An 11,790-nucleotide genomic window follows, 5' to 3' on the forward strand; every position below is an offset into this window, starting at 1 on the left:
TGCTACAAGAAGTGCAGAACTCTGAATTCTTTGAGTGTGGTAATGGAAGGAACAGGGAGAAGAGCCAAGGGAAAAAGCTGCAATGAGGCACTGGAGAACATCAGGACATCCAGCCCAGCTCCAAACCCATCTGACTGCCAAGGTCAAACAGCCCTTCTGTTCTGACAACCCAAATCTCTGAACATCCCACATTTATCACCTAGCACAGGCTATGCACAACTTCATGGTCCATATGTCCTTTGGAAAAACGTGGACTTGGGGGCATTTTTTGGCTATGCTTCCAACAAACACTCATTACCAAGTGAAAATGGCAGCAAGAATAAGAGAGATGAGGGTCTGTACTATTTAGCCAAGATTAGGTGATCTAAGAGATTAATCCATGAACCATCAATTATTTAACTCTTCTGGTCCATTTCGGCCTTCCCCAATGAATAAAAAATAAAAGACAACTTTGGTTTAGAAATACTGGAAACCCTCATTGAAATATGGATTATTTTGGTCAAAGGATTGAGAAGACAGATGTGATGGAAAAGTAAATTAAACATTTTTAAAACACAATGGATGCTGATAAGAGCTCTAGGAGCGTGCTACAGCACACATTTTATAGGGCTTGGGGATGACATTAAATGAAACAGCAGGGCTGAGGTCCAGGTCTGAGTTGGAAACTCCAGGTGGAGGGTGGAAGTTGAACCTCTGCAGGAGACTGGTGAAGAAGAGGAAGAGCTCCATTTTGGCAAGAGTCTCTCCAGCACAGATCCTCCGCCCTGGGATGAAATGCAGAAAACCATAATAGAGTCAGTGAGAGCTGCTTTTTCAATAGCTGCAAAAACAAACAAACAAACAAACAAACAAAACCCCTTTGAGCAGCTCTTATTCTGAAAAAGGTTAGTGGGAATCCAGAACACTTGAAATGTCACATCCCAGGTATGAATAAAGAACACATTAGGTTCTAAAATCCTCTTGGCTACAAGTTGCCAGAGGGAGAGGAATTTTGATCTTCAGAGGTATCATCACAAAGGTGATGGTTTTTTCTTTTCCTGTGTTGGTTGCATTTGGGGAGAAATGTATGGAAATGCAGGCTGAATTCCTTAAGTCCAGTTTTCAATAAAATTTTATTTTTTTCTGCATTTTCACGTTTTTCCTCTACTTAGCTCAAGTTTTGGAACCCAGGCCAACTGGTTCAGTCTAAACTTTGGCTTTATTAGTCTAGTCATAGGCAACTTTTGATTAAAATTTGTAAGAAAATTCCTTGAAGATTCACAAATGCAGGCTAGAGTGGGATTGAAAAGGAAGGTAAGGGAAATATTCTATGGATATTGAAACGTGCTGTAAATATAAGTTTTTCTCAGTTCTGTCAAATCCAGAAGCTTGTAAAAATCCAGCTGCCTTATTCATAGCATGATGATTCAAGGCCAGAACTAACAAAAAACTGAACTAAAATTTGGTTTTAACTCCCCTCTACAGCAGAAAGTGGAAAATGAAGAGCTATTGCATGGCTGTGGTATGAAATAAGCCATCCAGGGAATTCCCATACCTGACACTCCCTGGATGTGCTTTCAGATAGGACATCTAGACTTAAATCTAAAAGAGAAGACCTCAGAATTGGAAATACCGTAAGTTCTTCTATGAAAAAATTATTTACTTCATGTTGGATGGTGAGTATGACAAGGAAAAGTCTTATTCAAAGATCATGCAGAATTGAGTTATACAAATAGGATCTATAAAAATGGAGTGTTGATGTAATAGATAAGTTAGGCAGAGATTGATGTATGAGAATTCAAAAGAGCAATTAGAGAGCCTGCAAAGCAGGTCAAATGCCAGAGAAGGAGCAGGGTTGGGATCTTCCATGCTTTGGCAAATGGTGTAAACTCAGGTGAATGTCACACTCTGGGAAAGTCACACTGGGAAATCCTCAAAAGGCAACTCCTTTCTGTCCTTTGATTTTGTACAGGATTTGGGATTTTGTATGGCAACTCCTCCTCCCTGTCATGCTATATGAACTTTTGGCCCAGCTGACATAATTCGTGATTTTGTAAAAGGGACATGGAAAAATGAAGAGGGAAATACACAGAAGCACTTCTGTGTTTTGTATAAATGCAAAAGAGAAAGCACCTGCTGAAAAAGGCATGAAAGCATCTTTCTTCACAAATTTCCCATTGGCATCAAGGAAGTGCTCAGGGTAGAACATGTCTGGTTTCTCCCACTGTGACTCGTCTTTCAGGACTGAGGTCAGTAAAGGGATGATGTAAGTTCCCTGCGAAAATGGGACAGAGGAATAAATCTCTGGACAAATTCAGAAAGAGGAAATGTTAAATGAATCAGTCCTGTAGGCATCTCACCTTGGGAATGAAATAGCCTTTGAGGGTGACATCTGCAGCAGTCTCATGAGGCAAATCCAGTGGCAGGATATTGGCAAACCTCTGAATTTCATGGATGACAGCATCAGTGTATGGCATCTGAGCTCGGTGCTCGATCCGAGGCGGGTTGGATCCTATCACTTGCTCTATCTCTTCTTGGACCTTTTCTGAAGAAAGAATCAACTCTAAGATACAAGGACTCAGTCACCCGTGAGGCACACTGTGCTTTATTAATGTAAATTATAATAGATCTGGAGTGCAAATTATAAATTCTCCAAAAATCTTTTTTCCTTTCGGAAATATTTGAAGGTGAACAGGACTACAATGTTTGATTAATTATTTTCTAACAGGGAACCTAAAGACTTTTTTTCTGCCCTCTCTTCTGTCTAAGGGTCTTTGTTTTACCCAAAGGTTGTCTCAAAACCTCTGTTTGACTGCGAACAACCCTGTACCATCAGCTGGAATTGAGATGTCAGACAAAGGGCAATTCCCTGAATCTTCTCAGGTCCCTAAATCCTCAGAACAATCCATTTAACATCTGCACAGCCCTTTGGTTTATCAAGAGTTTCTGAGGGAAAACTGGAACAGTTTAATTGACTAACAGCACTTTTCTTATTAATTAATGAGATTTTCCAGACTGAAGGGCCTGGCCTGTATGAACTCTGTGTTCTGCTCCTGGCAGATCAGTGGGACACTCACTGGATCTGAACCAGAGGGCAAAGTGACAATAATTGGGTGAAAATCTCAGCTTTTTGTAACTTGGCCTATTAAGAGATATGTTGATCCTCCAGGTTGCTGTTTGGTCCCTAATGCCCTGAGTGTAACAATATCTACCATAAAACCACTTACTCTGGATTTCAGGGTACTTTAGCATCAGCAGAAATCCCCAGTTTAGTGTGGTGGAAATTGTCTCAACACCAGCAGTGAACAAATTGCTCACCAAGCTTAGCAAGTTGCCATTATGGAAATACCCATTGGTAGTGGATTTCTCCTGGAAAAAGTGGATGAGATAAAAGGATGAAAACTTAAAGCTTTCCATGTGAAAATACAATTTATGTAGATAAACATTTGCTAAGAAAGAAATGGTATATTTTTAAAAAGTGTGAAAGACAAGGAAGAGCTTTGGGCTTGTGCCTGGAGAAGAATGCTGACATGTCTCAGTATTTACTGGGGCAAAGGGAGCTGCTTTCCCCATGGAAAAGGTTACCCAGATATATCAGAGACCCCAAATAAGAGTCCCAGTAAAGCCCAGGTAGTGATTTTGTTCTGTAATGCATTGTGTTTTCAAAAGAGCCAGAAGGACTGGGACTGCAGAGAGAGCAGATAAAAAGATGCAGCCTTTGTAAACGTACTGATACAGTATGAAGAAAATAAGTAAGGATAAATGTTTGCTGATTTAAAGAGGTTGGAACTTCAACAGTGTGAAGTATCTGTTCAACTCTACCACTTAAAGAGTTATGTGTGATTTCTCAAAGACAGCTTCCCTAGAAAAAAATTATCTGTAATTGTAAGAACTGAAAGGAAATTGTGAATATCTTCATAGAATCATAAAATTTGGAATCAACAAGAAAAGATTCAGTTACCTCCTGCTGTTTAACCAGGAAAGCATCAATAAAACTTCTTTGGTCGTTTTTGTCCAGGTTTTTGAGATGTTCTAAGAAAGTAACTCTTACATAAGCGTGGAATTCATCTCTGTTTCGGAGGAGAGTCTTGTTAGCCCTTAGGAGGAATCCAAGGTATGGGAAGATATTGTACATCTACAAAAGTAGAAGTTGTTAGAGAGAGTTTACCATCCAGAGATCTGAAAACACTGCAAAAATGAATTAATAATATTGTGAACATTTTGAAGACACAAAGACAAAACCTTAAGATTAATATTTTTTTCTTTAGAACATGAAAAAGTGACTGGATGAATTAATGATAGAAAATTCATCAAGGACCTTTGAATAGATGTAAAAATCTTGCCCCAGATTACTATTTTTCAGGAGTAGTGTAGGTGTCAGGCTCAAACAGCTGCAAGTTGCCACCAGGAACATAGAAATGTTGGCCAGCAACTTTTTTATTGTTTTAGCCAGCTCTTCCAATAGCATTTTTTTCAATTTTTCAAAGCCTAGAGGAACATAAATCAACCCAGTGTGTGGCAGCATTTCATGCAAGTATCCGAAAGGTATTTTTTACTCATTAACAGTCTTCAAACTACATTTTAAGTTATGTTTTTGAGAGACTGGAGGCTTGATTGTTGGCTTCAAGAACCCCAGGCTGTCTCTCCAGCTTTTTTTGTCCAAAAAAGTGCTTTGTAAACCTATTATCTCTCAAAGTCTCAGATTTTCCTGTTTATTAGAAGAAACTGACTACCAGTATTGCTATGTTCCTGTGGCATCCAGTGGAACAGCAATATAAAATGTGAATCATTACCGTAACCAAAGGTTTCCCAGCAAGCCTCATGCTTTTGTTGGTCAGATTTAGAAGTCTCACAAATCTGGAGTCTTTGTAGTCAAATCTTTTCCCGAGCAATATTGACACAATTATATTAGCAACTGCTGCGTTAATTATTTTGCTGGCATCGAAGGGCATACCTAGACAAGGAACAAGAGAATATATTACATTGTGGGAAGAGATGTAATTTGTAAATGTAAATCTAATATTAAATATTGCTATTTATTTGTTGTGATTGACTGCTATGATTGATTGATTGATTATTTACCAACGTCAGAATACCATACTAAGACACAAAAATGCCAGAGGAGCCAAATTCATCATATTGCTTCAGCCTGAAATACATTTCTTGTAAAGGTCTGAATTTGAGAAAGCTACTTGAACAAAACCTTAGAGGTGGGGAGGCACAGAGAGAGACTGCCCAGAGAAGCTGTGGCTGCCCCTGGATCCCTGGAAGTGTCCAAGGCCAGGCTGGATAGGGCTTGGAGCAACCTGGGATAGTGGAAGGTGTCCCTGTCATGGCAGGGGTTGGAACAAGATGGTGTTTATGGTCTCTTCCAACCCAAACCATTCTGTGATTCTGTGATTGTGTAGGTTTGAAGAATGAGCCACCCACCCACCTTCCTGTGAGGCCATGGTGTCTGCCAGGTGTCCATACTCCTCCACGATGCGATCCTCAATGGCTTTCTTGCCCATCCCAAAGTCTCGTAGGGCTGTGAGGGTAAACCTTCTCATCACCTTCCAGTTTTCACCGTGAGCGAAAACAACCCCTGAGACCAAGAGAACATTTCAAGGTGGCAGAAGATTTGAAGTAACTAATTATTTTTAGGCATAGAATGGAGATGTTTAATAGCAGTCATTTTTAAAACAAGTTAAATTGCTTATGAGGAGAAACTTTATCTGTGTGCTCTGCTTTATCTGTTTGTTATGCTTTATCTGTTAAATTGCAGATGAGGAGAAACACAACTGTGCCTTAAGTATGTTCAGTCCTCAGCAATAGGTTTACCACATGAGCAAAGGATAAGTATTTAAGGTTTATTTAATCAAATCGTAAGAAGAATATAGATCCTAAAAGACACTGGTCACTGAAAGAAAGTGGACATTGGAAATTCAAGTTTGAACTGTTGGTCATCATAGTTTGGAAGTGGAATTGAACTGAGATCTCTGATGACTGCAGGAGAAACCTGACTAGGCAAAAATGTCTTTAAAATTTAGGTGAAGTCTTAAAAACTCCACCATCACTTTTTTCACTGAAATTGTTACACCATTTGACTGATGACTTCAGCTTGGTTTGATTTTTTTTTTTAATTAAAGTGAAAAGTTAGCTTCTATACAATAATATGATCAAAAGATGCAGCTGTTAAAATGGTAACAGAATTATTCCTGAATTTGTCCAAGGATGTTTGGAGATATAAATATGAAACTCTTATCCTAAATTAGAATGAAAGTTGGGTGTGAAATTCTTCTTTTGAAACCCAGCTCAGTAGACAGTGCTTCCCTTTTTAAAATAAATCCCCAGTTCTCTGTGTTACATTATCTATTGTCACATTCCTAATTTAAAAGCACTATTCACCACTTGAAATGACAAGCAGAGGTATTATACTAATTCCAGAAAAGGTGATGCTGTGATAAGCCAAAAAAACCACAAGTCCAGAGCCATATCATGAGAGCTAGAAATGCTTCTCTGGCATTTTCATCCTGAAAGTGTGTCACTATTCATTATCTCTTGCTGTGATTATTTTTAGAGTTATGGTTGTTTCGTTGCCACTGTCAGTAGTTTCAAAGTTGAATAAATGTGCTAAAGTCAATGAAATTGCTCCCTATATCCAATGTCTTTTTTGATCTCTGATCCAAAATGTGGTCCCAGCTCCTGATTTGTCTATAGGGGGAAAAAAAAAGGAGTAAGTCAAGCTGATAAGGCAAAATAAGACCAACTCACCATTTCCTTGGGTCAAATCTTCAAAGACTGGGATTTTAGGTCTCTCTGCAAATGCATCTCCCTGGTTTACAAGAGCTTCCTTCACTGTCTCATACCCAGAAATCACCACGACTTTCCTGTGCCCCATCTGAACACTGAAGACTGGACCATATTTTTTTGACAGCTGTCAGGAGAAGAGAACAATGGTTTACAGCTTTTACAGCTTACAAAGAAATTCATCACCCTTTCTAGTGCTGCTTATTTTCCAGAAAGGAAAGACACTTGATTTAAATGATGGGAATGTGCCAGACATTGTGATGGATAATGACTAAATAGCACAGTTGTGAGAGGAGTTCTCTTGTGATAAACTGAGCAGAAGTGGCAACAGCTGAAACCCCAAGTCAGCAAAGGATGGCATTGACAGCTCTGTCTTCTCTCAGAAACCCTTGTAAATTCAATTTTTGACTCATATTTTCACACTTATCTTTATGCTATTGTTTTTCTTTTGTTTACAGGCTAAACCTATTCAAACTTTTGCTATCATTAATGTATAAAAGAAACCCAGGTTGTTTCTGGGCCATGATTTAGCATTAGGGATATTCAAACTTTTTGTACATGACTATATCCACCATGAATCTGTCTCAGAGACAGTGTGGTACCTTTTTAGCTGATGCAAGTGGTTTTATTTTTATGTAACTCAGTGTTCCTGATTCTTCTGACAAGTGGAGGGTGTTTTCCTGACTCCACTTATTTTCTAGTGTGTTTGCAGAGAGAACAGAAGGCAACGGTTTAGCATCAAGAGTCAAGATGTTTGTCAAGTTGTAAGCAAGTACAGCCAGCTGAAATAACAGGAGCAGTGACCCATATCTGAATTTTGCTCAAGTCAAAGAAGCAACATTAGAACAGAATCACTGAATTACAGCACTTGTTGGCCTGAAAACAAATGGAACTTGCCACTGTCAACCCCACTGTCAACACAATTGGGTTGTGTTGGAGAGCTACAGTGATATTCCAGATATTGCATCTAAGCAGACATATGCTTTTTGGATGCAACACCCATACACATTTGTAGGTGCAAATATCCCTTTCAAAATCATCAGGAAGGAAGGTGTGTAATTTTAATGTCTAAGCAGAAAAAACACTAAGAAAGGAGCAGATTCATAGAATTCTTCTCACTCAAAGTCAGCAAAGCCCTGCAATAAATTAGGTAACAAAAGCACTAGAAGAAAACTGAAAGATTTATTATTCAGGCAACTGTTGACCCTGAATATTAGGAGTATATAGTTATATCTTCAGCTTTTGGGGAAGAAAGGAGGACTGGGAGATGAGAAAGGTTGATAAGTCAGTGAAAGCAAAACTTTGCAGTCACAGCTCCAGGTGCATCAATCAGTGGAAGGCAGAGGGAGTTAGACCACATATCAAAATCATTCCTTATTCAGTTGCCTTTTTCTCAAAATTACCACAAAAATAAGGTGGGCACTTGTTATTAATTTGAGAGTTGTTGAAGGCTGAAACCTGGATGCATGGAGAAAGTATTACAGTAAAGAATAAGCTGCATTCAAAGGTTTCTGTTCATATCCTATCCCTTGCTGAAGGCTCATCCATGCATGCAATGCATTGGGTTCAATAGGAGAAACTGTCTGACATCTTGGACTATGTGCCTCAGTGATATGTGCAATTATAGGACCAGGAGAAAAGAAAAAGGGTACCTGTAGATAAGTCCTGTAGGGTCTCTTCAAATCAAACAAAAGAAGGTTTCCAATTATAGGTAATGGTCTTGGTCCTGGAGGAAAGTTCTGTCTATGGTTGTTCCAGAAACCTGCTGTTTTCAAGATTGATAGAAAAGCCAGGATCAGCACTAAAACAGTGGAAGTGCTGCTGCTCCAGAAACCTGCTGTTATCGATATGGATACAAAAGCCAGGATGAACACAAAACCAGTGGAAGTGCTGCTGTTCCAGTCCATCTCTCTTCAGCCAAGTATTTGCCACAGAAAAGAGAAAATGTGGACTCTGGATCTCTGTCCTGCTGCAAGAATTTCGCTTGAGAGGCTCTTGTGTTAGTCCATAAAGCTCTTTTCCAGTGAAGGATATGTTTGACTTGCAATTAGTAACTTGTTCACTTCTCCCGTGCTTCTTAATGAATCCCCAGACGGGTACAGGGGCAGGTAAATGTTTGCTAAGCAGTGTGTGACTGGGTATAGATCACTGGGCAAGTGTGAAAGTCCAAGAACATGGATGACTGCAGGTCATCAACCTGACATTTGCTACAAAAGCCATAAATGCTGCATACTGTCCAGGTTACTGATTAATCACGATTTTGTCATTAGCTCAGATATACCCTTGATACCCTTGAGAAATCAAAATTCCACTGCCCAGGTGTTGCTGTTGAACCACTAGCAGAGTGAAGGAACCGAGCCGAGTCGAATATGACGAATTTCTGATTTATTAATTAATTTCTAAAACTTATATAGACTTTCAAAGATCATCCGGATTGGGCCAGTTCAAAACCTCCCCCTAGGCTGATTGGCCAGGCTTGAACCGCCTGTTTCCAGAGACCTTTTCAATAACATCCGAACTTTATCTTTGTTTATAAAACACAGGAAAAAGAAGCGAAAATTCCCATGGGAAAAGTCTGTGCTTGCCACGCCCAGGGGAGTAATGCACAGAGATTTAATTTTTTTAGTGTTTAGGGTTGGCATAACTTTGATTGCATTGAATTCATTGGGAATTTCAAATCACAGAATCAAGGAAAGACTGAGGTTGGAGGGGACTCTGGAATTAGTCTGGTCCAGCCCTGTGCTCCAGCCAGGCCACCAAAAGCCAGTTGCCCTAGCCTATGTCCAGACAGGTTTTGAATATTTCCAAGGACCTAAAAAATTTTGTGATCCTATGGAGGGAGACTCCACAAACTCCTGGACAACCTGTGCTGGTGCTCAGTCACTCACAGTAAAAAAGTGTTTCCTGATGTCCAGAGGGGACATCCTGTATTCCAGTGTGTGCCCATGGCCCCTGCTCCTGGCACTGGGAACACACTGAGGACAGTCTGGCTCTGGCTTATTTAATCCTTCCTGCAGAGGTTTATACTGATTAAATCCCCCTGAGCCTTCTCTCCTCTAGGCTAAACTCCCACCTCTCTGTGTTTCCTCATATCAGAGATGTTCCAGTCACTCCAGAGTCTCTGAGGCTCTCTGCTGAAATCTCTCAAGTCTGTCCATCTCTCTTTTTTTACTGGGGATCCTAGAACTGGGCACAGCCCTGAGAAAAGATGTCCTCTGTTGGCTGAGATACAGCCTGACTTGGGGGTCTCAGAGTCCAAGGGTGAGCAGCAGTGAAGTGGTGTTGAAAGAAACCAAGGGGAAGAGTGGATAGAAAAGTTGAGCCACAGCCCTCAGAAGTGTTTGGCACAGTTTTCTAGTGGGAATCTGAGCATTAAATTGTGCATGGCCTTGAGGCCAGAACGTGAAGGTTGTGTGAGGTGAAGTGTCTCAAGGCTGAGCCCCTTGTCCTTCTCTCCCAAAAGTGTCCAGTGATCTGGAATCGGGATCAGAGGCAAGGAGAGGAGGGAATGGGGGAATTCCCCAGGGAATGGAGGTGGAGAGACCTAGAGAAAAAGAGTCCTGGCACAAGGCTGGGAATCTGGGAGAGGAGCTCCAAGCCTGCCCTTGGACTGGCTCACCCTGAGCCTGCTGCTGTCCCCAGTGGCTCTGAAGGAGGGACCAGGACATTTCACCTGCCTGGAAGGTGTCCTGGGAAAAGACCAGGACCAGTGTCCAGCTGTGTCCAGCTGCCCTGATTCTTCTTCACCTTCCCCGAGGGGGTAAAAAGGCACTGAAAATGTCAGGTTTTCCACATATATCTGGAATTTAGCTAAAAACTAGGAACTGAGAGGAGGTTGAAATGTGAACATTTTGCAGGAGGCTTGAGAAGGAAGAATTCTCCTTTGGCAAGAGCCTTGCCATACGTTGTTGACAGGTTGTCAGAGACTGAAATAGTTCATGCCTCAAACATTGATATAAAGTTTTGCTCATTATAACAAAAAGTGTATAAAGAAGCTACAATCAAAGAAACCTCCCTGAAGATACCTGACTGGGACTTTGGACTGAGTCAAACTGCTGAGATTAGATAAAGGGAAACCTATTGTTCAATCATCTCAAGCTGAGGGAAAGGTATGCATACACAAAGGCCAAAGCCACCAGCTGTGCTGAGAATCATCCCTGGCTGAGTTTGGGGTGGGGGCAGAGCACAGCTCACAGAAGCCAGGTTTACACAGACTGGCCCAGCTGTGGAACCCCCAGCCTCACTGGCTACATCCATGGGACTTTCACGTGAGAGGCAGCTGAGGGGGAGTCACAATCCATCACAGACTCCCCAGAGTGCTAGGCCTTGCACCACAGGAGTGCAGGTGATGCAAGCAGAGTCTGCAGCTAGAGGCTGCCCCCTCCCCCGGGGGGACATGCCTGGACATTGCCCCTGGCCTGAGTGTATATTAACCCATGGCATCCTGTGCTTTTGGGGGGACCACCACCACCGAGAAGACCGGCTGGAGAGGATCAACACAACATCGTTGGGATCCACGGATGGTGATATTTTCTCTTTCCCTCTTTCTGTCCCCCCCACCTCTTTTCCTACTTCTCTTTTTCTCTCTTTTCTTCCCTCTCTCTCTCATATTTTCTATCAGATAAAACCTATACTATTGACTAGCATATGGTCTCGTTTGTACCTTAATTCGGGCAGAGGTATTTCTAAAGAACCTTAATAATTAGATCATAACACAGGTTGATCCCAGTGAGAGAGAAGACAAGAAATCCCCAAGATATCCCCAAGAAATATCAAACAAATACGCTTGGTCATCTGATAATTTAATTCATGCATTTATTCAGAAACAGATTTGAACACAAATGTTAAAAGAAATTTTGTAAGCAAGGATTCTGCCAATGGCTTTCAAATAAACTTTCTTTTCAGTAATGAAATACAAAGATACTTCTCTGACAGAGGTAGCACTGAAGAGCTGTGAGACAGTCTTCAAAGTTATGGTCACCCACTGGTGATTTGAATAGAACTGACAATAACCTTGACTTT

The 11,790-nt window shown here is 41.0% G+C and overlaps 1 protein-coding gene across 2 annotated transcripts; it reads right to left on the minus strand.

Moving 5' to 3' along the window:
- Positions 1-450: 450 nt before the first annotated feature.
- On the minus strand, positions 451-9,147 carry LOC146440412 (cytochrome P450 2K1-like). 2 transcript variants are annotated; one of them, XM_085057075.1, is made up of 9 exons: positions 8,421-9,142; positions 6,733-6,895; positions 5,414-5,563; positions 4,773-4,933; positions 3,941-4,114; positions 3,207-3,348; positions 2,340-2,524; positions 2,113-2,254; positions 451-764 (listed from the first exon to the last, which is right to left on the minus strand). In XM_085057075.1, the coding sequence occupies exons 1-9, from the start codon at positions 8,673-8,675 to the stop codon at positions 577-579; spliced, it is 1,560 nt and encodes a 519-aa protein (XP_084913201.1). In that variant the 5' UTR covers positions 8,676-9,142; the 3' UTR covers positions 451-576. The 2 variants fall into 2 exon arrangements, with proteins under 2 accessions (XP_084913201.1, XP_084913202.1); XM_085057076.1 differs by lacking the exon at positions 2,113-2,254 and having other exon boundaries at positions 8,421-9,147.
- Between the last annotated feature and the right edge of the window lie 2,643 nt (positions 9,148-11,790).

The sequence above is a fragment of the Lichenostomus cassidix genome, chromosome 3 (assembly GCF_008360975.1).
Source record: "Lichenostomus cassidix isolate B80296 chromosome 3, HeHo_3.0, whole genome shotgun sequence".
Classification (NCBI taxonomy): Eukaryota; Metazoa; Chordata; class Aves; order Passeriformes; family Meliphagidae; genus Lichenostomus; species Lichenostomus cassidix.